This window comes from Megalops cyprinoides, chromosome 20 (genome assembly GCF_013368585.1).
Source record: "Megalops cyprinoides isolate fMegCyp1 chromosome 20, fMegCyp1.pri, whole genome shotgun sequence".
Taxonomy (NCBI): Eukaryota; Metazoa; Chordata; class Actinopteri; order Elopiformes; family Megalopidae; genus Megalops; species Megalops cyprinoides.
Window position 1 is genome coordinate 13,190,174 of NC_050602.1, and position 25,125 is coordinate 13,215,298.

The following is a 25,125-nucleotide window of genomic DNA, read 5'->3' on the forward strand; positions in this document are numbered from 1 at the left end:
ACGCTCGTTTCAACAACTGCAGCTGGACAGCAGCATCTGTGCGTAACTGACAGTGTGATAATAAACTGACATCATCCAGCAGAATATTAGATTGACGTTTCCTTCAACAGCCAGGCAGTAGGACTGACATCACACAGTGACTATCCAAGCTTCATCAGACTTGAGTCTGTCACTTCATAGTGTAATTGTTAGTTCTGATCCAAGTCAACGTGCAGGTGAGTTTAGGTCAAGGTGAATGTGTGGCTGCTGCTCTAAAAGCGAGGAGATCCATCATGCTTCCTCACCCCTTCTCCTCTTCTCTCTCGAGCTGGCTTGGGTCCAGCACCTGCAATGAGTGGTACAGTTCTCGGAGCTCCTCCTCTGTGCGGACCCTCAGTGTGTTCACCGCCTCTCCGTGGAGCTACAGAGAGCAGAGTCGTTTGTACTCAGCCTCCCTGTCTCTTTAACCCCCTCCCTCAGTCACCCCTCTGACTTCAACCTAGAAGCCAGTAACACATTCATGCATGTATATTTATGTGTACATGAGCGATTGTGTTCATGTGTGTGTTGAGGGGGAACTCACCAGTGCCTTTGGCAGCTGTTCCTTAGGCCAGCAGGCATGTAGGAGGGTGGGGCAGCACCGTGTCAGAGACCAAAACGCTGCAAGCCCCAGGGCCATAATGATGACCACCGCAACAAACACAGCGGTGGGCTTCAGCCAGGGGAGCATGGATTCTGGAAACAGAGCAGTCAACCAATCAAAGAGCGCAGTGACTAACTGGCCAGCAGCCAGAACACAGCAGCTGACTATTATCTGGACTGGGAATACAATAACTGACCCATCATCACAGCAATTCAGCAATCACAGCGCTGGAAAACACAGTGGCTGGCCAGTTGAAGTACTGACATTGTGGCGACTGACCATTCACAATGCTGACAGCGCAGCAAAAGATCAATCACAACACTGAACACTCACACATGCAGAGACTGACCAACCGGAGCGCTGACAACACGGCAACTGCTCGATTTCAGTTAACTCCTATACAGACTCCAGCGGCACTCACCAGAAATGCTGAAGCACTTTGTCTCTGTGCTGGTGCTCTTGTTGATGTTGTGCAGAAGGGCCTGTGCACTGAGGCAATAGGTGGCCCCGCTCTCCAACCTCCCCAGGTGAAAGGGGTTCCACTCTGCAGTGATGTGGTGCCTGGAAGCCTGCAGGAGACACAGTCCTCTTCAGCACGAGTCAGGCTGCACAAGTTAACCTGTGGTAGGGCTTGAATGGTGTTATGCTCACCCCTCCTCTGGGGGTGTTGTTAGCCTCGTCTGACACTGTTGCCCATTTAACTTAAATAGATACACTTATGTTCGATTGTGCTGGAAGTCGCTCTGGATAAGAGCGTCTGCTAAATGCATGTAATGTAATGTAATACTGAACTGGGAGGTGAGATATGAGGGCAGACGGAGATAAAAGGGGAGAAGCCCTGGGCCTTACACTGAGCTCCTGGCCTTGTTTCCAGTGCGTGAGGATTATATCCACATTTCTGGGAAGGTCGGCGAACTCCACATGGATGAAGTCACCAGACACATTGACTTTCATGTCAGGGGTTGAGAGGTTTGCTGTTCAGCAGTGAGAGAGACGCAAATCACAGTCATAATCCAGGCACTTTGATTCTTTCAGATAACCACACCTACAGTGTCAATGCACCTGTGCTAGTGCTAGTGGTTTGACACTGAGTAACAGCAGAGTCAGTGTGAGACAGAACCAGCAGCACTCTCTTCAGATATTAACCTTACTGCTACTTTGTGGGGCATTTTAGGGCTAGGCATGCTTTGCAGCCATTGTCACCAAAGACCCTATAGATCTATGTTGTTTAAAATTATTTTTGAAGTTGAAGGTTTTGCAGTTTTTGATCTAGGATCGATGATTTCCATAAGACAAAAGATCCACTCAGTTCAATTGCTGTTCAACTTCTAAACTGACAGTCATCAACTATATAGGTCCATTGTCAGTGTATTGTATGCTTTACGCTTTACGGTAACATCTCTGATTGCTGTGTATTTGGTGGTTGCCCATAAGTGAACATTTGCATGTGTGTTTTAATTAAACAGAGAGATAATTAGGGTCAGTGCTTTCTTAAGTATAACTGCCTGTCTGCCTGTCTGTCTCTCACTCACTCACTTTCACCAGGGCCATTGGTAAGTGTCAGGGATTCTCTCCCACTGTCTATCAGACACCAGTGTGAGGAGTTTAGCCTTTTTCTCCACCTTGCAGACAATTATATGGTAACAATAAACCATAATCCACAGGGGCTATAACAGATAAGCAGAAACAGTGGCTGACAGATATCCCACAATTCCTCACTCTCTCTCCTGTTGAAGCGTGTCCCAGGGCTTGTCCAGCGGGAGACCCGCCCTCCACACTCGGCCCTCACGCGGATGTCATAGTCAGAGTCAGAGGCGAGGTCAGGGGTCAAGTCACAGACGTTCTCATGGATGCTCTGACAGTCCAAGGCATTCTCCCAGCTTCCGTTCAGAAACTGTAGTTCAAACTCCCTGCAGCAAAGTTATCCGCACTCAGAACCATACATTGTACTTTTTATTCTATTCTTCACGGCCAGAGTCTCCACTCACAGGTCCTCAACACTGTACAGTCAGCACTCCACCATCTTTACTCAAAACAACACCACACTCAAAACTGTACACTGCAGTCAGCATAGAACAATGCATGTGTAAAAGAAAGCAGCTTTTCTTTGGGCAAGACAATTAAAATGCCACACCGCATTGTGGACCGCTGAGGGATAAACAGCCCTGTTATTGCAGCAAATGGGGAAATACAGCCCTGATACACAAAACCACATAAAGCCATGACAAACACAGGCAAACACAAACCCAACCCCCAACTCAGACTCACCCCTGGAACTGAACTGAGTAGGTGACAGTACCACAGGAGACTTGCAGGGGGCTCCACTTGAGCAGGTGCTTCATGTTTGTTGATTCTATGCGGACTTTCTGTGGTGGGGATAGCAGCCTGGTATCTGAGTTAAGAAACAAGACAAACAAACATAAAATCAGACATGACATATAAAGCTTGTCTCCCATAAATATTGCAATATTTGGCAATATTGCCAAAGCACTCAAACATAAATCTGTGAGGAGGGTACATTTCCCATGAGTCTGTGAGAAACATATGCTAAGGAGGAGTAAGCCTGTTTGAGGCAATAAATATTTTTTTCATTCACAGATGGGCTTGAGCAGCCACTGGCACCAGATACTTGCCGCTCCAGCAACATATCCAGGATAAACTGATCCAGGGTTCGTGCCACAGGAACATTTTCATGCACTTTTTAGAGGCTGAATGAAAAGTGAGGTTCAAGAAAATCTGTGATTAAATGATTTTCTGTATTTAATAATTTGTCAGTTTTGTTTTGTCACACAATTTTGTCACACAGCTGTCATTGAAACAGAAGTCAATTTCACATGATGTAAATTCCTAGGACTTTGACTGTAAATACGGGATTTGAATGTGCTGCTTGGTGTTTGAGTGTGTGTGTGTGTTATTAATTTATAGCAATGAAAACAATGAAACATGAAACAATCTCTCTCTCTTTCTCTCCCTGTCTCTTCCATAAACACATACACACTCGCACACCTTGTTTATCTGTTAATCACCCCCTCACCTCAGTATACATGATGATGATTGTGCAACTCATACAGACGCACTATTTCTTCACTTTCATAGTTTCATAAATTCCACAGAGCACTGCTCAAAAGCACAGAAACCCGTGCCTCTGATGCCAGGTCTATCAAAGTCTCTCATCTTCCTCTTTTTAGATGCCACTTTTCCTGTCCAGGCCCCTCTCATTAAATATGAACATTATTGTCACGGGTGGAGCTTCCTACTGCTATGTTAAGTTCTGTGCACCTGACTCTCCTGCCAGTAAACTGTTTCAACTAAGGGCTTTACTGTCAGTGCTGTAAAGTTTAAGGGTTCAGAGAAACTGGGACATGTTTTCAACTGCACATTCTCCTCATATTATCTCCTATCCCTCCAGCTATATTCTGAGTCATGCATGCGCTACGCGCTGCTTGGCATTCATTCAGCCACTCACTGATTCACTCACTCTCATTCACTCTCACGCATTAAAACTGTGCTAAAAGTAAAGACTGTGTGTGTGTGTGATTTCTATCTTCCGATTATTGGATGAGAACAAAGATAAGAACAAACTGGACATGAGCAAATTCATAATAATAATGAGAGGACATAAAGACAAATAATAATAAATAACATTAACAGACAATCACTGTCACAGTCACTGTTATAGTATGATGCTACCACATCAAACAAATAAATCAAACAAATAATACAAACTGTAGTAGTATTGTAGTACTGTATGTACTGAGTTAAGTATCTATGTGTATGTTTAGATGTAGCTATATGATATAAATGAAACTATAAACAAAAGGTATGCAAAATTTGATACTTTATTTGCTCTTTAGTATTTAAGAATTAATGTCAATGTAGTTTCTGATATGTAATAATAACACAATTTTTAAAAAATTTTAGTAGCATTCATTTAATTTTACATTTATAATGGCATTGTCCATAATTCTGTGTGTGTGTTTGTTGTATGTGTCTGTGTGTGTATGTTCATGCGTGTAATACCTGTTTCTATAGAAAAGGTGAAGCTCAGTAACAGCAGCAGGGTTGGTAAGCTCCCACTCTGAAGCATCTGTTGTCCCTCAGTCCCGCTGTCCCTCCGTCCCCCTGATCACGTCCTTCGCGTAAATGAAAAAAACGCTTAACTCCGGCATTGGCACTACGAGCAGCGTGCACATTCAAAGTTTGTAAGGCCAGCGTGTGTCACTGGACTGTGTGAGCGAATGCATGCGATCAGAGCGTGCTCGAGCTGTCTCTCCGACGGGTCTGTTGCGTTGCCGCAGATATGATGCTGGGCTGTCAGACCTGTTTGCCCACAAACTCACCCAGCCTCATTCTCTCTCTCTCTCTCTCTCTCTCATTCCTCCTCCCTTCTCCCATTTACCACCAACAGTTTTTAAAAATGAAAGATTTATTTACATTTAATTACATATTTATGTTTATACTGTATTTATATTTATATGTCACTTACTTATACTGCAGCATCTCATACACACTCAGAGGATTTTTAAGCACACAGCCAGTTGCTGTTACACGTGGTGAGTGTTTCCCACTGGTGCTGTATTGTGGGGGAGGGGTGGGAGGGAGGATAGGGACAGGTTCCCCCTGTAAAGAGTTTCAGAAGTTCCTCCTTTTTTCAAAACAATTCAGTAAATCTTATCTATTTCGATCTATGAAAATACATAATCACGTTGAATCATTTAAAGCAGCTATCAGGTACTCTGTCAGCTTGAATGATGTCAGGATTGTCTGCTTCACATATGCACTCACAAATGCACCCACACACACACAAACACACAGACAAGCAGATAGGGGAGAGTGGTCAAAACCTTAGTCTTGTGAGTTTATCCATAAACAATCACATGTCGGCAGCTTTCTCTGTGGATATCTGGACAGGCTCAACTGATATAAAGAGGTTGCGATTTCATGCACCTGCCATTAGGTGGCGATGAGGACTTAATGGCGGTGGTCATGAAGTATGACGAAATTTTCACTTACAGTAAATGGCCTGTCCGCCTCCTTTCCTGCCTGAATCCTTGTAACAGACACACACACACACCCACATGCACACGCAGACACTTTCTTCTGTTTTCTCTATCTCTCTCAATTAAATTGCTTTATTGGACAGCAGTGTAGCATAGTGGTAAGGAGCAGGGCTGGTAACCGAAAGGTTGCTGGTTCTGTAACTATCCAGCTGTATGAATGGATCAAATGTAAAATTGTAACCTATGTAAGTCGCTTTGGATAAGAGTGTCTGCTACATGCCAATAATGTAATGTACTATTCACATGACATACAAAGCACATGAGACCTTGGCCTCTAACATCATGATCAATACATTAATACACAGTAGATGCTGAATTGGGTTGGAATTAAATTTCAGCCATATTTCATTTAATGCATAATGAAGTAATGTTATTCTGTTCTTTTCTTAACAATTTTAATTCCACATCCATCTTCTTATGGGTATATTTGTTTTGTTTTTTTATCATATAGATTCCACCTAAATAAACCAATTTTATTTTTTTATTCTTTGCAAATATCCTTTGTGCAAAACTGAATCAAACTCTTTTTGAAATTTTATAAAACAAACAAATATCTCTCCTTTCCAGCAGAATCACAGGCCACCTTCCAATGCAGACTGAAGACCCACCTTTTCAGATAACATCTAGGTTCCACCTCAATCCCCGCCCCCTCACACCTTCTGCCTCTAGCACTTGCTGTTTATTTTACATGTAGTATTGTGATGTATTTTGGATTCTGTGTTCTAGTGACTGATGTATAGTAGTATACTTGTCTTCTGTTGCTTAGTCAGAACAAATTAAATTAAATTAAATTAAATTGTAATAGGCCTGACTAGTGTTATACACAGTCACTGGTCTTGGAATGTTGTTGGCTTGGTCTGACGCTGTTGCTCATTTAACTTGAATGGATACACTTTTGTTCTTCTGTGCTGGAAGTCACTCTAGATAAGAGTGTCTGCTAAATGCATGTAATATACTGTAATGTAATGGACATAATCAATGAGTGTAGAGTGTGTAGGATATAATTGTGATGTGGTGTGACAGTTTGGTAAAAAAAAAAAAAAAAAAGCTAATTTAGGAACAATCTCTATTTTGTTATGCTCTATGTTTCTGATTAGGCAGTTGTTGGAAGATTTATCCTTAAATGATTAAAGTCTTTGCCCTGCCATTTTTCCATTGAAATCTTTCTTATATGAATTAGTTTTGATTTTCAAATAAACAATATTATCTTATTATTCAAATGCTACAATGATTTAATGAAGTATACATTTTAATGAGCTCTCTCTCATTTTTCAGTTTAGTTTAGCATACCTTTGTGTTGGTTAAAGAATATACTCATCAATCAGCAGAAGAAATATGATAATATCACAAGACACCAATAAGTACAACTGATGAATTACAGTGCTAAGAAATAATACAATTAAAAATAAAACAAACAAAAAAATGATATAAATGATATAATGTACTGAAGTATATAAATGATACACTATATAATTATATAAAACATGAAAAGATTTCAGGTCTGTAGAGTTTAAGGTGCACGTGTGTGTGCTGGTTTCTCGCTCCTGTTTCTGTATTAATGTGTGTGTGTGTGTGTGTGTGCTTGTATGTATAAGATACTTGCACATTGTTTGAGGAGGGAGTGTAGTCTCAGTATCGGCAACAGAAAGGAAGTGTCTGTGTGATGCTGAGCCTCTGCACCAATACAGTATAAGAAACAAAGCTCCCTCGTTTCACCTCTGCTGCACTTCTAGGAAACTAGACTTTGGTCTCTGTCACAGGTAAACCATTAAACAGGTCATAAAGCCATAAATCCATAAAGTCTTTATACACATTTTAAAATCTGTAGGCTCTGGGGCAGGGCTTCAGGCAGCAGAAACTAAACACGGTGTTTAGTCATATGCTAGGCTGTCTGTTAGCCTCCCGACCCCCCATGACCTGTGCTCCACATACTGCGCGGGTATCCAGGGCGGAGGAGACTGCTGTCCACCATCACTCATCACTCAAGCGGAACGTCCCTCCGAGTCAACATCTAATTGGTTGCTTTTTGTCATATTTTCATGTATTGTTCCACTGTGATACTTCCTCACACTTCATTGTCTGCTTCATTTGCTTCCTGCATATGCATTTTGCCAAAACAAACATGTTTTTGTCATGCCAGCAGAGAAAACTAAATCTGAATGAATGAAATGAAAAAGTAAAGCTGGCAGGGATGCACCGTATTCTAGTCTTAGCTTCGAAACACTGCAATAGGCAATATACGAAAAGCTGTTGCACTGAGAATCAATAATGAGTGAAAGTCCACGAACAGTCAGCAGTGAAAGCATAACCAGGTTATCACAGATAGACAGTTATCAGGGTCCCAACAGACAGAGATGGAAATGACAGCAATATGGGAATAGACAGTATGGCAGTCATCTATGGGAAATTCTGTGTCACACTCACAACTCATTAACTCAATAACTCATTTTCCATAAATTTTCATATCACTGAATTTAAAATCACAACCACTTTGTAAAACTATATAAAGCTGGTTAGCTCGCTAGTGATTGGCTTCCAGGATGTAAGTACTGTGTATGGGTCCCAGATGGAACCTGAAGTCTTCAGATGGTGAAGTACAGTACTGACTGTGAATAGTTTTGGAGATGATGTCCACAGTGAAGGAGAGGGGTGTACAGAGTTGGAAAAGAGGTCCACATTGATGGAGAGGAGGTTTACAGAGTTGGAGAGCAAGAAGGGAGGATTACGGTGTTGGAGAGGAGGTCTATAGTGTTGAAGAAGAGCTGTTGTTTGCTGGATTACAGGCGGACAATACCTTGAAAGCAATAATTAGTGTGTCCTAATCAGTTCATTGCAATACTCTGCAGAAGAAATTGTTTTATGAGTGTGCAATGATAACAATGTATCATCTTAATAAAAAAACAGAATATGCATTACATTACATAACATTAAATGCATTTAGCAGACGCTCTTATCCAGAGCGACTTCCAACACAGTGATGAACATGCCTGAAAGGGAGATACATCTAGCCAGGCCCAATCACATGGACATATGTTCAGGAACAAACAAAGCAGCGTGTTCAGTGTGTGTCCCTGTCTGCTTCAGTGTTATGCTTCCAAGGTTGGAGGAGTCCTGATGTCACTAGTCTATTACTGTGTATCAATCTGCGTATGTGTGACGTGTTCTGTGCTGACCATTCATGGTCACGATCCTCAGACACCACTCCCTGTTTCATCAAAAGCAGCGGACTGGAGCGGCTCTTACGATTTTACAACCCCTGTGCAAAGAGTAAAGTCCCCGCATCTACCAGAGGGATGTAGGACAGTCAGACTCACTGTAGCCCAGTTTTCTCCTCTTCTGCGTGTGGCACTGCGGGGTATTTTCTTTTCAGCCCTGGTGCATTTTTTTTGGGATATTTTCTCTCAGCTGTTGTGTGTTTCTGGAGCATTTCCTCCTGTCTTGTTGCATTTTTGGGGCTACCATGTCGACCATGCTGGAAATGACCGGGCTCATGTTGTGTGTCGGGGGCTGGCTACTAACCGGCATCGCTCTGGCCAACGACTACTGGAAGGTGTCATCGCATTCCGGCAACGTCATCATCTCAAACCGGCAATATGAGAACCTGTGGCACTCCTGCGCTGAAAACAGCGCCGGCATCAGCACCTGCAGGGACTTTGAGTCCATGCTCGCCCTGCCAGGTATGTACACCTGCTGCCGTGACCTCGCAGTCACTAACACGGTCACTGCCGGCGTTGCTTCTGCCTGGACGGCACCCGTCAGAGGCCCATACACTACACCACCTGGCTGTCTCTGGCAATAAAAACAGGACTCCCAGAAATGTGGATTTAGTGTAGTAGTATAAAAGATGAGCAGCCATTTTCAAGTGAACTAAGCAATATTTTTCCAGCAAGCCTCTGAGAATGTATGTGGGACATTATGTCCTCTGCAGATCAGACCAGCTCCAAAAAAAGGTAGGTAAGATGCTTTAACAGAACACTGGTTTATACATGGGTGCCATTTTGTGACATAATTTTATATGATTACTATATAAAAAATATCAGCCACATGCACAGATTACATGCTCACTTCATAAACTTCTTTTTTGGTATGTGGAGCTTGTAGTGACTGGTTATACGGTCAACTTGCCACTCTTGGAGGAGTGGGTATCCAATTGTCTTTGCATTGGCACATTTATGTTATGTCTATGTAAACCACTGTGACACTCACTCTAAGTCCCTATAAATGTGTCTTTGTAATCTTCTTGTCTCTCTTCAAAACCCCACAATGCTGTATCTCTCTAAATTTGTACATCTGCGTCTCTTTAACTCTGCGCTCAGCTTTTATGCAGGCATGTCGTGCGCTGATGATCACCCCCCTGCTCCTGGGTCTGCCTGCAACCATCGCGTCAACGCTGGGAGTGAAGTGCATTCAGACCAGCCGCACCTCTGACCAGGACAAGGACAAGATTGCACTGACTGGCGGCTGTCTGTTCATCCTGGCAGGTGGGCTCTGACCTCCAGCATTGATGTGGAAATGAATTTCAACAGTTCTCTTTGTACGATCAGAACTCTTCCTCTTTCTGTCTCTCTCCTTCTCACTCTTCCCCTCTCTCCTTCTCTCTCTCATCTTGGTAACAGTGTCTCTTTTGCTGACCAGCACAAATATCTCAGCAATTCTCACAAGCACAAATATCTAAACAATGACTTCAGAGGACTTAGCAAGAGTGCCAGTCAAATGAATGAAACAGATAACAATAATAAGTAGCTAGCTTATTTAGCTACTTTTTAATTATGTGCCGTGTGCAGGTTTATAACTGACAGTAGCTAACTGGCTGAAATGAACTTATGTTAATGTTTTTGTTTTAATTTTAGGTAAAGTTGTTTTCTGTTCATGTAGTCAGAGTGGAATGGGGCAGGTAATTTGCAAACAGGCTCTTAGAAACTTACGAACAATATTTTGTGCTATTCTTTTAAATACTGTCCTTTTTAATTGGGAGGTTCTTTTTTCTTTTGAGTGTACACTTCTTATAATCAGGATTCAGAGGCTATATGCTGTGCAAATGCATAGCTCCTTGGAGCACACCTTGTCTTTGTGCTGTAGAAGGGGGTGTGTATCCTGTACTTGAAACCCCTTTCTTTCATGACTGGTATCAGCATATGTCACTGAGGTCAGTCTGAACCTGTTTAAAGTGGCTGTAATGTAAAGAGATCACTTCTGTCTCCTGCAGGTGTTAGTACCTTGACGGCTGTGTCCTGGTATGCCCATCAAGTTGTGCAGGAGTTCTATAATCCCTTTTTTGGAAGCAAAAGGTGAGTTCAAAGGCTTGTGACATGGTAATGCACCCGTACAAATGCATATGAAAACACACACACACACACACACACATATATACACATAGGCATGTAGAAACACAAATACTCTAAACTCTTCATTCTTCAAGTATGGTAGATCCAGTCCCACCTGTGACCAAACATGACTTCCAGACCCTATATAAGAATCCCTGATTCCTGACCATGTTTCCACCCCTCTCTAGGTTTGAACTTGGACCTGGCCTGTATATGGGCTGGGGCGCAGCCTTCTTGTCCATTGTGGGAGGGGTTTTCCTGTGCTGTGCCGGCAAGAGGGCTGTCTCAGGAAAACCAAGATCGTGAGCAAAACCATGCCTTTTACCCTCAACCCTAACATTACATTTATTCATTTCTCATTATTCATTCTAACCCAGAGTGAAACTGTCAGCGTCACTGTGCCACTCTCTAACCCCCTGTCCTGTGTCTCTGTGTTCTGTTCTCCTCTCTCTAACCTGATGTGCTGCCTCTGTTCCACAGTGGGTTCTACTCTGCAGCTGGACAAGGGCAAAAGATCTATAGAGCTGCAGCTACCTCAGAAGCTGGGACTTCAAAAGGCTATGTTTAAACCGTGTTTGAAAAAAAAAAAAAAAAGTTAAATTGTATAAATAGCTTTAATTGTTGTCACTACTGCATTTGGCTTTATTTTGTCCATGTCTTTTGTTATACCATTTTAGTAATATGTTTTATGATTATTGTAATTAATTACTGAATAAAGGCTTTATGTAAGAGAATAGTTTAAACAACACATGTGGCTATAATTTACGTATGCTTTAATGTATACCAGTTTCTCTTTTCAATAAACTATTGTTTTGACACCTTGGCATCTTTCATTTTTTTCCACTAAGAAGTAGGCCTAATGTGTTATGATTAGTGACATATATGAGTGAAATAAAAATGTATAAAGAAAGAAAATAACAGGTGAACGCCGTTAGGTTACTCTTGAGAGAAAACGATATATTCAAATGTTCCTGTTTAATTCGCAGACACTAAAAGTTGAGTGAAAAGGATACTAGAGCGAAACACTTGGTATGATTTTGCTGACCTCTATTGTGGAATCGTGAAACTGCACCAGAACAAACGCGATAACTTGCAAATACCTGTTCGATGTGTCCTGTAGTTATTTTGCTTCTCAACATCGTAGACTAACCCCAAGCATTGTAATGTGACACTGTAAATGCATTTCACAACGCAAATATGCATTCCAATCATTAAATACTAAAAAAAGACATCCGTTTTTACTTTTAAACTGTTCATTTCTTTCACACAAATTTAGCAATAATAATAGGTTCTAAATAGTAGCTGATATCCATGCTCTTAATTGGCTTTGATGGTAACATTATTTTTGAGCGCTACTGCAAAATTCTGCGATGTTTCCCTATATACTCAGATGTGACAATGTGGATAATTCTTACAGACAGACATAGACAAAGATCAGTTTATGGAAAAGGAATGATTTTTTTGAATTAAGTATATTCGACAGCCACTATTGTTTCACTTGGCCCTCATAACATAAACGCAATTTACACGATTCACCTAGGTCCTAGGATATTGTCGCCTTTGTAATGGTTTAATAGAGCTTAATATACTGAACCTTGGTCTAATGTCTCTATGGAGAAAATGACACCTTTAAGAGATAGGGAACAATTAAACTACCTGTGGGAACTGATTATTCATTTCATCGGCACTTCTGTTATTCAATCTAAAGAAAGGATAAGGAGGCTTATCCGTTTAAATATCTCCTTCTCTTCTACTCCAAGCATGCCTCCGTGGTCTAAATAAATTAATTTCAAAACACGTCCTTCCATCACTACCTCAGACGAGAAGATTTTTTTTAGTTAAAGGCCCATATGACACCGAAGTAACACGAAATGTTGCACCCCAGTTTTTGCGTCAGTGGAAAGGTAAGCTAGCTTGCGTATTGCGTATTGCTTAGGTATTTTTCACACGACGGTTTTCCCGAGAGAACGCGCCGGGAAAATACGGAAGAGGTGAACATGGCGGACAGGATTGGAGGTGGATTTTAATAAATAAGGGTAAAGATACCGTAATTTCGTTCTTCTCAGAGCACGACAGCAACAGCGGTTCGTCTGTTCTGGCCAGGACTCACTGGGACCGACGATTTGTTTACGTGTCGTAGGTGGCTTTCCTTTGATTTTTAAAATGCAATTAAAAACAATTAACGTGAACATGCGGAAGTGCAGTAGCCTGTTATTTTTGCTGAGTATACCATGCTGTTTACGCGGCGCACTTGCAAATGTTTATCACCTCATGTGAGGGAATATGTGTATTATGTGTCTGGCTAACTAGCTAACTATATTCACAGATGTATATACAATGCAGAGGCTGGCTAGCCAATGTTTATGAGGCTAGCTAGCTAGCTAGCTAGCGACCGAGCTTATGTTTCCTGGCTAGCTGTCATTGTTATCAATTTGATTGCTAGCTATAGGAAGCTAGGAGAAGGCTACCAATTATGACAAACCAAGGCAGGTTAACTTGCTAGCTGTGGATAGGCAATGTTAGCTCTTTATATTTACCTATAGTTGGCAAACGTGATGCGTTGTGCAGTTCACACATATTAGCTCTTAGGGTCTAGTTAAGTAAAAAAAAAAAAAGCCAAATGTCATCTTCCAGCGCCTGTTTGATCATTCGGTATGATGTCGGATGGAGCTTGGAATGAGTACCCCAAATGTTTCGCAGATCGAACGTTTTTAAGTGTGGGCGTAATGCCTGTATCTGGCTTGCACCTATCCCCTAGCTACAGTTATGGGCTCGGCCTTTACTGCCAAAATGGGATTTGCATCCGTTTCGTGCATCCTACATTGAACTTAATACTATTACTGTATTCACAATCTTATCCTGGTTACCCGTACATGGAGCATACATATTGGTTTCAGTATTGCTTGGCATATGCCTCAGACCACAGGCTGTTGAAATTGCTGGTTATGAAAATGACAGATCAAATGTAAATCCATAAATCTAGACCTGCCTTCTGCTTTCACGTGGTCCTGAACAAGATGATATTTACAGAATCTTGCCATGCAATAGCCTTTGGCTTGAAGATCCCTCAGTCCCACCCTGCAACCAAACATCCTTGAGTTGACTGTCCAAACACTCTGGTCTTTCCCGTTGAGCAGGAAATATTATGATATCGCCAGTGGCTAAATTTTACTTTCCATGACAGTTTCATCATATTATGGCTGGTAATGCATGTCTGCCTTGTTATAAGAATAAAAGTGTAATTGTTACAATAATTAAAAAGGTCTCTTCTACATTGCACGTTTAAACTTTTTGTTTATACTGTATGCCAGATAGCAGTCTTCCAAAAACTCACATTTTTAGTGGTAGTCTCAGCATGGATTCCACTGTGTTTGGGATGATCAATGAACTTTTACTAAAATATGGTCATAAAGAATTCTTGATTGCTGACACAGGCTCAGTAATGGAATGCACAACCCAGCCCCCTTTTTGGGTTAGGCTGTGAACACATGGTCTTACTGTCAGACCTTTGAGGGCAGTATGGTGTGTCAAAATTTCATTGTGGCTTTCACTACATCAGGGACTTGATTTGGTCCAGTACTTTTCTCTAGAGTTTGAAATAGGGACATCAGTCCTGTTCTGCTGCGTAGAAACCAGTTTCTCCATAGTTGGTACCTGGTTACAGTGTGTCTGCTTTTATCAGTGGCCAGTTGGCACCATGGCATGCAATAACCGGTTCCTCCACACGCAGCTGACATACAGATTACTGTACTGATTGTTTGGGAAACTGTTTATGTTATTAAGTGATCGATGGTGGGACTGGGGCTTTTTTTTTTTCTGAAGGGGATGTCAGGGGCCGGGGGGCCCGCGGAGCGCTCCTGGAAGAGGCATGTGGTGGAGCAGCTGAAGCAGAGGGACCGCGTGCAGAGACAGGCCTTCGAGGAGATCATCCATCAATGTGAGCGTAGCCTCTGAGCCTGCCGTCCACAGGGCCGGGCTCACCGCAGTGCTCCATTACAGCAGTTACTCCTATGAATAGAGCCGTATTAGTTAAACTGTGTCCCAGCATGCCACTGCATCTCAGGGCGACAGCGTAGCATAGTGGTCAGGAGCAGGGCTCGTAGCCAAGAGATTCCTGGTTCGATTCCCTGCTGGTGCACTGCTGTTGTACCCTTGGGCAAGGTACTTAACCCACAGTTGCGTCAATAAATATCCGGCTGTAGAAATGGATAACATAAAAATTGTAACCTGTAAGCCGGTAAGACGCTCTGGATAAGAGCGTCTGCTAAATGAGAATAATGTAATGTAATGCAATGCATCTTAGCCCGGCTGTTGAGTGCTTTAGCTCTGTCTGTCATGTTTGGGGCGAAGGATGTGGATTCAGCCTGTGTCTGCCTTCTTGTCTGTGTGTCAGATAATCGTCTCCTGGAGAAGTCAGACCTCCAGGCCGTGCTGTCCGAGAGACTCCAGACAGACAAGTTTGACCATCAGAACAGACATGACCTCAGGTAGATCCTGGACAAGTGCTGTAAATCCCCACAAGACATTTGTGTGTGTGTGTGTGTGTGTGAGAGAGAGAGAGAGAGAGAGAGAGAGAGAGAGAGAGAGAGTAAAAATGATAGATGGAGTAAGACAGCCTTGTGTGACAGTAAGAGGTGGTCTGTGTATATGTGGTAGGCAAGAGGAAAAATACAGGTATATGTTAGAGTAATTATGTAAATGAGACAGATAAAGACAGTTGTGTGTGTGTGAGTGAGACACAGAGAGAGGGGTGTGTATTTTGGGGAACAGGTGTCCGAGGTCCTCTCCTGTGTGTTGCAGCCCTGGGGTGGATGCGGGCCGTGCCGACGCCCTGCTTCAGGAAATGGCCCAGATCCGGATCCGACACCAGGAGGAACTGACCGAGCTGCACAAGAAGCGCGGCGAGGTCTGTCCCTTTGTTTTTCCGTCTTTCCCTGTTTGCTCACGTTATTTAAACAGTACATGCTTGTCAAGTACATTTGCATACTTGAATACAAGTACACATGGGCGGCAGTGTAGCACAGTGGTTAAGGAGCAGGACTTGTAACCGAAAGGTTGCCGGTTCAATCCCCGCTGGGACACTGCTGCTGTACCCTTGGGCAAGGTGCTTAACCCACAATTGCCTCAGTAAATATCCAGCTGTATAAATGGATAACATTGTACAGAACTGTAACCTATGTAAGTCGCTTTGGATAAAAGCGTCTGCCAAATGAATAAATGTAGATGTAAATATTATTTTCAGCTGACTTTTATCTAGACAATGGAACATGGATAACCAAGTTCCAGTAGTTATGTTCATTAAGGTATGCATGCATTAGATTCACAATAAGGAAAACCTAATTTAGAGATACCACAACCCTTTGCTTCTTCTGAGTTTTGTGTAAAATATAGTAAATGTGCATCATAGAAAAAACAAAGTGTATGCGGTGAAGAAAAATGCGTTGCTTTCTCGACAATGCATTGACCTTGAGCACGCCATCTTGCAGCTGGCCCAGAATGTGATCGAACTGAACAACCAGATGCAGCAAAAGGACAAGGAGATTCAGAGCAATGAGAGCAAGTGAGTCTGCGGTCATCGCCTGCGTCAGTCTGTGTGCTCATCTGTGCTCATCTGTGATAGTTTTTTTTTTTTTTTTTGCTTGAGCTCACTCTGCCCCCTGCTGGCAGGATGCTGCAGTACCAGCAGCGTATCTCTGAGCTGGAGGCGGAATGCAGGGAGCTGTGCAGCAGCCTTCAGGAGCTGGAGCAAGCCAATCAGACGCTGAAGGACGAGTACGACGCCCTGCAGATCACCTTCAGCGCCCTGGAGGAGAAGCTGCGCCGCACCACTGAGGACAACCAGGAGCTGGTCTCCCGCTGGATGGCAGAGAAGGCCCAGGAGGCCAACCGCCTCAACGCTGAGAACGAGAAGGACAGCAGGTGACCCTCAGGGTGGGAGACAGACCGCAGGGGGTGCTCAGGACAAGGGTAGGAGAGACAGCAGGTGACATTTAGGGTGAGAGAGAGAGACAGGCCACAGGTGACCCTCAGGGCGAGAGAGAGACACAGTAGGTGACCCTTAGGATGAGGATAGGAGAGACAGTAGTTGACCCGCTTGGTGAGAGAGAGAGACCCTCAGTGTGGGAGTAAAAGGAAGCGCAAGTAACGGAACGGGGTGAGATTTACAGAGACAGCAGGAATCAGTCTGTTTCCTGATGTTGGAGGGAAGGGGTGAGAACGTGTAGTCTGGTCAGTGCAGACTGTTTTACTTGACAGTTTCATTTCTGTGTGTGTGTGTGTGTGTGTGTGTGTGCGTGCCCGCATTCGTGTGTGTGTGAGTGACATGTCTGTCACTGTTGTTTCTGTAACGGACCTCTCACTATGTGTGTCTGTGTCTGTAAACAAAAGCTTTCTGTTTTCCAGGCGCAGACAGGCCAAACTACAAAAGGACCTGGCAGAGGCAGCAAAGGAGCCCCTGCCACTCGACCCGTGAGTGTTTCTCTGTGTATGTGTGTGTATGTGTGTGTATGTTGAGTACGACCTCAGTGATGGGCGCGTTTCCCACAGGGACGACGACATCGAGGTCCTGCAGGAGGACACTGCAGAGGCGACGGGCGAGACCTCCCCTGGCAGGGCGATCAGCCGCACTCCGAGGTAGGGCTGTGGGCGGGGCCAGGCGTATACGGGGGAGGGGCTTTGTGCACCACAGGTAAAGCTGGATTCATGATGACTCACCTCACTCTCTCCTCTCCTCTCCTCCCTCTCTCTGTCTCTTCCTCCCTTCCTCTCTCTCAGCAGGCGTATCTCCCAGCCGCCCCAAGCGGGTATCCTGGACTCTATCTCCAACATCTTTGGGTATGGTGAGGTTGGCTTGGTGTGAGTCATGCCACATACCTACTCCTTAAGCATGGCTTTAATGAATAGTAGAAGCATTCTTGCATTTACATTTACATTTATTCATTTGGCAGACGCCTTTATCCAAAGCGACTTACATAGGTTACAGTTCTTTACAATGTTATCCATTTATACAGCTGGATATTTACTGAGGCAATTGTGGGTTAAGTACCTTGCCCAAGGGTACAGCAGCAGTGTACCAGCGAGGATTGAACCGGCAACCTTTCGGTTACGAGTCCTGCTCCTTAACCACTATGCTACACTGCCGCTGTTCATATACACAGCTTTAGCCTGTAGTAAATATAGAGAAGCGTACTTAACAATTCTAGGCCTTGTTCCATCATACCTCTCTTGTGCTCCATTGCCTCTATCTAGCAAACTAGTAAGCAGTGCTGTGAATGGAAGAAATAATACTGAAAACTGAAACTGAACTGAAAACTCCTCCAGACTCAGATGAACTTTGAGATTAGGGTTGTTATCTGATGTGACAGGATTGTGTGTGCCTGTGTGTTTGTATGTGTGTGCATGCACGTGTATGTGTGTGAGAAGGTATCAGGTTGTATGTGTGCATAAGCATGTGTGTCTGGTGTGATAGGTTTGTGTGTGTGTGTGTCTGATGTTTGGCTTGTGTGTGCTTATCCTAGCAGGCGTCGTTCAGTGAACAGTTCCCCAGACAGCACAGAGGTAGAGACGCACACAGGGGTGTGTGCAGAGGTGCGCCTGCCCTCCACTGCCCTGCATACCTTTGTGAGTATCTGGCTTGCCGCACGGATGCACACGAGCACTCTTCCATACTACCCCACCTCACTTCACCTCTACCCAACACAAGGACATTCTGCATTCAGTTCACATAATGCACAGCTCATTGAAGGCACCCTGTAGTTAGGGATAATTGTGTTTTTTTGCAAGCCAGCTGTTTGTGCATCATTGTAACGGGTATTGCAGCTTAAAAGAATACAAATGACCTTAGGTGTCATTTTATTTACATAAAGTGTTAAACAAAGTGATGTATTCACTTGCCAGGGAGCAGCTAATACTCCACACTGTTCAAAAATTAGTTTTATGTAATTAGTAACCATTCATTTCCCATGGAGAAATGCACTGCTGTCGGAGCTGTGTCTAGAAGTTCTGTGCTTTTATAGTGCAGTAGTGCTGCAGTTATGTATGGTAACTGTATTTAAATTGATTGATTTGTATGAATGTATTACTGCAAGCATTAAGTGCAATTATCACTTTATTACCAAAGTACTGTCAGAGAGAAACAGATCTTTCTCCCTGGTCTCTGAAATGAAGCCTGTGTTCCTGGCCCTTCTGATGAAGTACCTCATTATTAATGGCTAAATCTGATCCAGTGGTCTGCAGCTCACGGCCCGTGGTTCTGTTACAATCCTAAGATGCACACAGTATTTAAAATGGGGGGTGGGGGGCTTTGAAAGAAAAGAGGAGAGACTGTGTGTGTTTGTGTGTGAGTGTATGAGAGAGAGAGTGTGTATGTGTCTGTCTGATTATTCCAGGTATGTGGCTCTGTGTATAGCTGATGTAGGGGTGTCTGTGTTTCTGACTGACTGATGTTTGTGTGTCTTTGTGCCTGATGCATGTGTGTGTGTGTGTGTGTGCGCGTGTGGCTGACACAAGTGTATGTGTCTCTGCAGGATGCCCATGATGGAGAGGTCAATGCAGTGTGTTTCAGTCCTGGGTCTCGCCTCCTGGCTACAGGCGGGATGGATCGCAGGGTCAAGCTCTGGGAGGTGGTCTCTGGTACAATTCAAAATAAACCTTGTGTGTGTTTGTGTGTGTGTGTATGTGTTTGTGTGTGTGTGTGTGGAGGTCAGTGATGCAGTATGAATCATCTGCTGCTATAATGAGTAGTGTTGGGTGCATGGGATCTTGGCGTATTGGATCACTTCTCAGCATGTACCTCTTGAAAAGTTTGGGTTTGCACTGGTGATGGACATCCAACACAGCTAATCATGAACTGGTATTTTGGTGGTGGGTGGAGCTGGAGCCTGCTCTGAAGCTCTGAGTGCTCCAGTAGTAGATGCAGTTTTTTAAATCTCAGATTGTCCCCTCTCCTCTCCTGGCAGGACGCTGTCAGCTGAAAGGGGCTCTTACTGGAAGCAACGCCGGGATCACAAGCATAGAGTTTGACAGTGCAGTGAGTAAACCCCCTACACCACCTACACCTCCCTCTACACCCTCAGGGAGGCAGGTCACCTGGCTTTGACCAAAAAAAATCCTATATTTAAACTATGCTAGTCTTCAAAGCAAATTTTAGTTAAAAATGAGATAAAAGTCATTGGAGTCTTATAGTTATATTCACAGATGTGTCTCATGCACTTTTTATGGCCTACTACAGGTGTACGTTGTGTCTGTTGCTTAGGGATCCTACTTACTTGCGGCCTCCACTGACTTTGCCAGCAGGATCTGGACTGTCGATGATTTCAGGCTGCGAGTGAGTACCTTAACACACACACGCACACACACACTCACATGCATACACACAAACCCATCAGGAGGGTATGAGTCTGTTTGATAGATATTTATGGTGATGCGGTGTTGCCTTTGATAGGTGTAGATCTTATTGTGAAGGATAGGTAAGCACAAAAATCAGGGAAAAACCTCAACCTTACAGTGAGATTTGAATTAGTAGGTGAAACCCTGGTAAGGTGATGCAACATGAAGATCACAGATTGTAAAAAGTAGTGGCTTTGATATATACTCTACAATTTTCACCAAAGCACATTTTGAATAACAGTCTTGCTGAACGAACTGACCTGCATAGAATCATAATGTACTGTTTAAGTAGTTTAGTATTGCCCCAGCTGGACGGCACAGCGTACAGCTTCATCCCTCTCTCCCCAGCACACCCTCACGGGACACAGTGGAAAGGTGCTGTCTGCCCGCTTCCTGCTGGACAACGCCCGCATCGTCTCCGGCAGCTACGACCGTACACTCAAACTCTGGGACCTGCGCAGCAAAGTCTGTGAGAACCAAGTCTCTCTCTCTCCCTTTCTTTCCTCTCCCCCTCACTTCACTTCAGGTTTTTACAGTCAGGACATTAATTGTATACAGTATGGTCAAAGCTTACAATTAGGCATCATGAATGTGAGTTGAATGGTAGGGTAAAGGTACAACTAATATAGCTAATATAGTCACGCCTCTTACCCTTCTATCTGTCTATGCTCCTTCTTCCTCTCCCCCGTCTCTCAGGTATGAAGACAGTATTTGCAGGCTCCAGCTGCAATGACATAGTGTGTACAGAGCAGTGTGTCATGAGCGGACACTTTGATAAGAAAGTGCGCTTCTGGGACATTAGGTGAGACATACCGTATGTATCGGTCTGATGGCTTTGTGAGGGCTTGGTTCTGTCTGATTGGCTCTGTGTGGATTTGTTGTGGTCAGGTCAGAGTGCATCGTGCAAGAGCTAGAACTGCAGGGCCGGGTTACATCCTTGGATCTGAACCACGACCGGACTGAACTTCTTACCTGTTCGCGTGACGACCTGGTGAAGATCATCGATCTGCGTAGTAACGCCGTGCGGCAGTCCTTCAGGTGACTTCCTGTTACAGCTTCAATGCTACCAAATGTTTCAAAGTCCTGGTTCACTGCATGCTTCTGCTCCTGCAGTTTATGTGGACAGATGAATGGAAACGAATGTAGCTAGAACATAAGAACATGTATATAGCATAGCAAGCTTTTTTTTTTTAGCAATTTGTTTAATATTACACTAAGAAAGAGCCGTAAAGCTGGCAGCCCAGTCATTGTGGTGTGATAACAAATGTCAGTGACTTTTAAATTTTGAAACTGACCCCAGGCAGGACTGTGATAACTTACTTCAGCCTCATACCGGAGCCCACAACCATAGTTATCACACCTGCCGCCAGGCACAACAAACAGTGTGAGGATGGGAGTTGTCAATTTGTATTTCAATTTAGAAACAAATGGCTGCTTGTGGACAAATGTTTTATCTTTAAAGCATCAACTGTTTAGCAAAGTAGACAACGTACTCATAGCTTGCAAAAAAGTAAAATAGCTGTTTGTTTAGCTATAGTTCACTATAGCTGGTTATAGCTCTTTAGGCAGTGTTCATTTTCCCTTGAGTAGCAAGGGTGGTGAGATGAGTCACAGATGATCACACAGAGAGAGTTTAAACACTGGCATATGCCAGCCTCGCCGCTGCCAGCACTGCACCGCCCGCTTTTTAGATTGCTTTTGTTTTACAGGTTTAGGTCCTCAGGTTCTGGTAGTAGAAAAGAGACAGTAGCTCCCAAACCTAAAACTCGCTACTAAAGCATCAGAATGCTTTTGATCTTTCATTTGGAACATCATAAGGGGCAAAAATGTAAATATTGCCAACTTGAATGTACTTGCAGCAAACCAGAACAAACAGAGATCACGACACCTTATTTTTATCTCTTTTTTTTCCAAAGTGCTCAAGGCTTCAAGTGTGGAGCAGACTGGACCAGGGTAACGTTCAGGTTAGAGCTTATTGGCGGGAGGGGAAGTTATAATTCTGTGTGCTGTCCGAGAGACTGAGATGATTGGAGTGTTTGATTTGGTAATCTGAGAATGTATTTTAGACTCTGTGATTTGTGTGTGTATGTTTTTTGTGCATGGTGCATGCGTGTGTGTGTGTTTTGACTCTGATTCTATTCTGTCTTCAGTCCTGATGGTTGTTATGTGGCGGCTGGTTCGGCGGATGGAACCCTATTCGTGTGGAATGTGCTGACGGGGAAGTTGGATCGGACCCTGGACAAAAACCACAGGTAAATCCTGCTGCTCTGATCTGATTGGTCCCCTCTCAGGTTGCTCCGTAGTGATTGGTCCTCTGCTGTGTTGACCATGTTCATGGTTCTCTTACAGCTCTGCCATCAATGCAGTGTCCTGGTCTCCGTCGGGGGCCTACGTCGTCAGCGTGGAGAAGGGGAGCAAGGCCGTCCTGTGGTCTGACATCTGATTGGCTGACAGACTGCCCAGCCCACCTGCGGGGTGCTGCCTCCTGATTAGTCAGCATAGAAAGGGTGGAAGAGTTGTCTCCAGGGTGGAAGAGTTGTCTGACCATCCTATCAGACAAACCCCCTGTCTGAGGTCACACTGGGGAGCGACCCCCCCCCCATGTGACTGCAGCATGGGGAGCAGGACGAGGGGTCAGGAGTGGCGTGCTCACACATTGTGCTGCAGGAACCACGCTGGCTGAGGCCCGGTTGTCCCTCACACACTGTAGCTGCTCAGTTCGGCTCTCCAGTCAGCCTGTTTTACGCTGTCACTGCATACAGCATGATGGCAGTTTCTCACATCAGCTCATGCCGCATACAGTCTGGCTGCGCTGACCGCACGTCACATACTGCGGCAGTGTTTGTGAGAGATTGACTGTTGGTTAAGCTCATTCATCCACATTTTCCACACTACTTGCCAGTAAAACCACTTGAAGGTGACTCCATTAGACCTGCCTTTCACCTGGCCAGCTATATGCCATTTTCCAGTTAAATGCAATCTGAAAATTCACTCAGTGCTGAGTTGAAATTGGTTTTGTCGGTATAACATTTCAAGCTGTGCAAATCAGAACATCCCAGCCTGAGAGAAAATAATAAATACACAGCAATAATCATAGTAAGTGTAATAAGCGGTGCAATTATGAGTTGGCTACGATTGTGAAATGACGTGCCTGCTGAACCCACCACACTTATGCTGGCTAACTGCAGCATACCCTACCCATCTGCAGACCTTTGCAGGGAAATCAGGCCATGCTAGCCTAAATGGATAATGGAATATTCACCATTTGGCAAAATGCCCTCCCCATCAAATACTGCCACCTAGTGTTTTGTGCAGTACTGCACTGTGTATGCTACAAATTCTGGGATTTATCTTCTACACAAAGGGCTCTCGTCTCCAGCATGGTGTGTCTGTGAGTGAACACATCACGGTTGTTGGTGTTTACATTGCATGTGTTTTTGGTCGAATGAGTCAGCCTTTGCTGGACAGAGCTACAGTGTGACACTTAGGGATTGACACCAAGAAATTCCTTTACAACTCCAATAATCCTTTCAAATGTAACAAAGAAAACGTAAACATTTATTATATATGTTCATATGTTGATATACATATCTCACTATACAGATGTATTTATGTGACTTCTGACAAGAGTGTGTGATGTGTGTCCTGTTTGGTGTAATATTTATGCATGTCATGTTGTCTCATTTGGCTCTCTGTAGTTCTCCTTTCTGGCCTCTAGGAGGCAGTGCAACTGGAGCAGTGGGAGGCAGGTTGTGTTCAGACTATTTCTCCCCATATTGAAACAAATAGCGGACCTGGTACATAGCAGTGCCCATGTTTGGAGCTCAAGAGCAGGATCCCCAAACAGCAGCTGGTGGCTAAAACTTGGCCTGCAAAACTGAATCTCGATGACTGGTGGTCATGGCTGTCTGCAGTGAGACATTTTCACTTTGTGGTCTTACTGAGCAACAGATCCTGACTGTACTTCAAGGGTGGTTCATTGTAGTACCAACCACAGACGTTTTGATTCTTGGAAAGCTCAAGGTGTCCAAGTAATGCTCCAATCACATACTGTATTGTTGGCATATGAACAGAGCTCACATTAGCAGTTTAAGAGGAACACTGTGTAATAACTATCATCATAATTGCTCTCTTCTTCATAAATAGAGTTGAAAATCTTTGAAGTACAGGTAGTCAGTCTGCATTGGGTTTTATAGTCACATTCCTACCAGTTCCTCTGGAACACTGCTGACCATGGTCTCCAAGTTGTCAGCCTATAGAAACAGTTTAATACACTGAGCCAAGCTGTCTGTGTGGCTTTTGTGTGTGTGTGTGTGTGTGTGTGTGTGTGTGTGTGTGTGTGTGTGTGTGTGTGTGTTTGTTAGTGGAGACAGTCTTGTTTTATTTATTCTTGTATTTACTGCTCAGCTTGAGGGCTCTTGTGAGCCTAAGCTTTACCAGGTGTGGGATTCCGAAACACAGGCTGCATCCCAATCCACCTCCTCTCCTGTCACCTTCACTGGACACCCCCTCGACGGGATGTTTTTCTCAAAGGAAAGGAAATGTGCAGCTCATGGGTAGACATTTCTGACTCCCTGCAAACAGAAAAAATATTAAACTAAGCTCATAGTAACTGTGAGCCTCTAAGCCAACACCTGAAACTGAAGTCTGTGGGTATCAAGCACAGCTCTATACATCCACAGATCCGGAGATCCAACAGATGCAGTGGGTTAGCTGGCTAATTGTTGTCAGC

The 25,125-nt window shown here is 43.9% G+C and overlaps 3 protein-coding genes across 8 annotated transcripts; 2 read left to right on the top strand and 1 right to left on the bottom strand.

Annotated features, from left to right (window-relative positions):
* Nucleotides 1-46: 46 nt before the first annotated feature.
* Nucleotides 47-4,891, bottom strand: crfb16 (cytokine receptor family member B16). The gene is made up of 7 exons (XM_036553647.1): nt 4,643-4,891; nt 2,891-3,014; nt 2,342-2,532; nt 1,472-1,596; nt 1,044-1,191; nt 563-714; nt 47-400 (listed from the first exon to the last, which is right to left on the bottom strand). The coding sequence occupies exons 1-7, from the start codon at nt 4,707-4,709 to the stop codon at nt 281-283; spliced, it is 927 nt and encodes a 308-aa protein (XP_036409540.1). The 5' UTR covers nt 4,710-4,891; the 3' UTR covers nt 47-280.
* A 4,251-nt stretch (nt 4,892-9,142) lies between these two features.
* cldn15la (claudin 15-like a) lies at nt 9,143-11,574 on the top strand. The gene is made up of 5 exons (XM_036553652.1): nt 9,143-9,359; nt 9,999-10,163; nt 10,889-10,970; nt 11,195-11,308; nt 11,487-11,574. The coding sequence occupies exons 1-5, from the start codon at nt 9,143-9,145 to the stop codon at nt 11,572-11,574; spliced, it is 666 nt and encodes a 221-aa protein (XP_036409545.1).
* A 1,397-nt stretch (nt 11,575-12,971) lies between these two features.
* On the top strand, nt 12,972-24,708 carry LOC118795270 (autophagy-related protein 16-1-like). Of its 6 annotated transcripts, none has more exons than XM_036553639.1 (19): nt 12,972-13,042; nt 14,829-14,943; nt 15,400-15,493; nt 15,807-15,912; nt 16,493-16,566; nt 16,674-16,925; nt 17,409-17,474; nt 17,553-17,639; nt 17,781-17,861; nt 18,527-18,626; nt 19,532-19,637; nt 19,964-20,034; nt 20,260-20,331; nt 20,742-20,862; nt 21,090-21,195; nt 21,282-21,431; nt 22,310-22,357; nt 22,544-22,645; nt 22,743-24,708. In XM_036553639.1, the coding sequence occupies exons 2-19, from the start codon at nt 14,832-14,834 to the stop codon at nt 22,834-22,836; spliced, it is 1,842 nt and encodes a 613-aa protein (XP_036409532.1). In that variant the 5' UTR covers nt 12,972-13,042; nt 14,829-14,831; the 3' UTR covers nt 22,837-24,708. The 6 variants fall into 6 exon arrangements, with proteins under 6 accessions (XP_036409532.1, XP_036409530.1, XP_036409534.1 ...); XM_036553637.1 differs by having other exon boundaries at nt 12,988-13,142; XM_036553641.1 differs by having other exon boundaries at nt 12,988-13,142; nt 17,781-17,840; nt 18,524-18,626.
* Nucleotides 24,709-25,125: the final 417 nt, after the last annotated feature.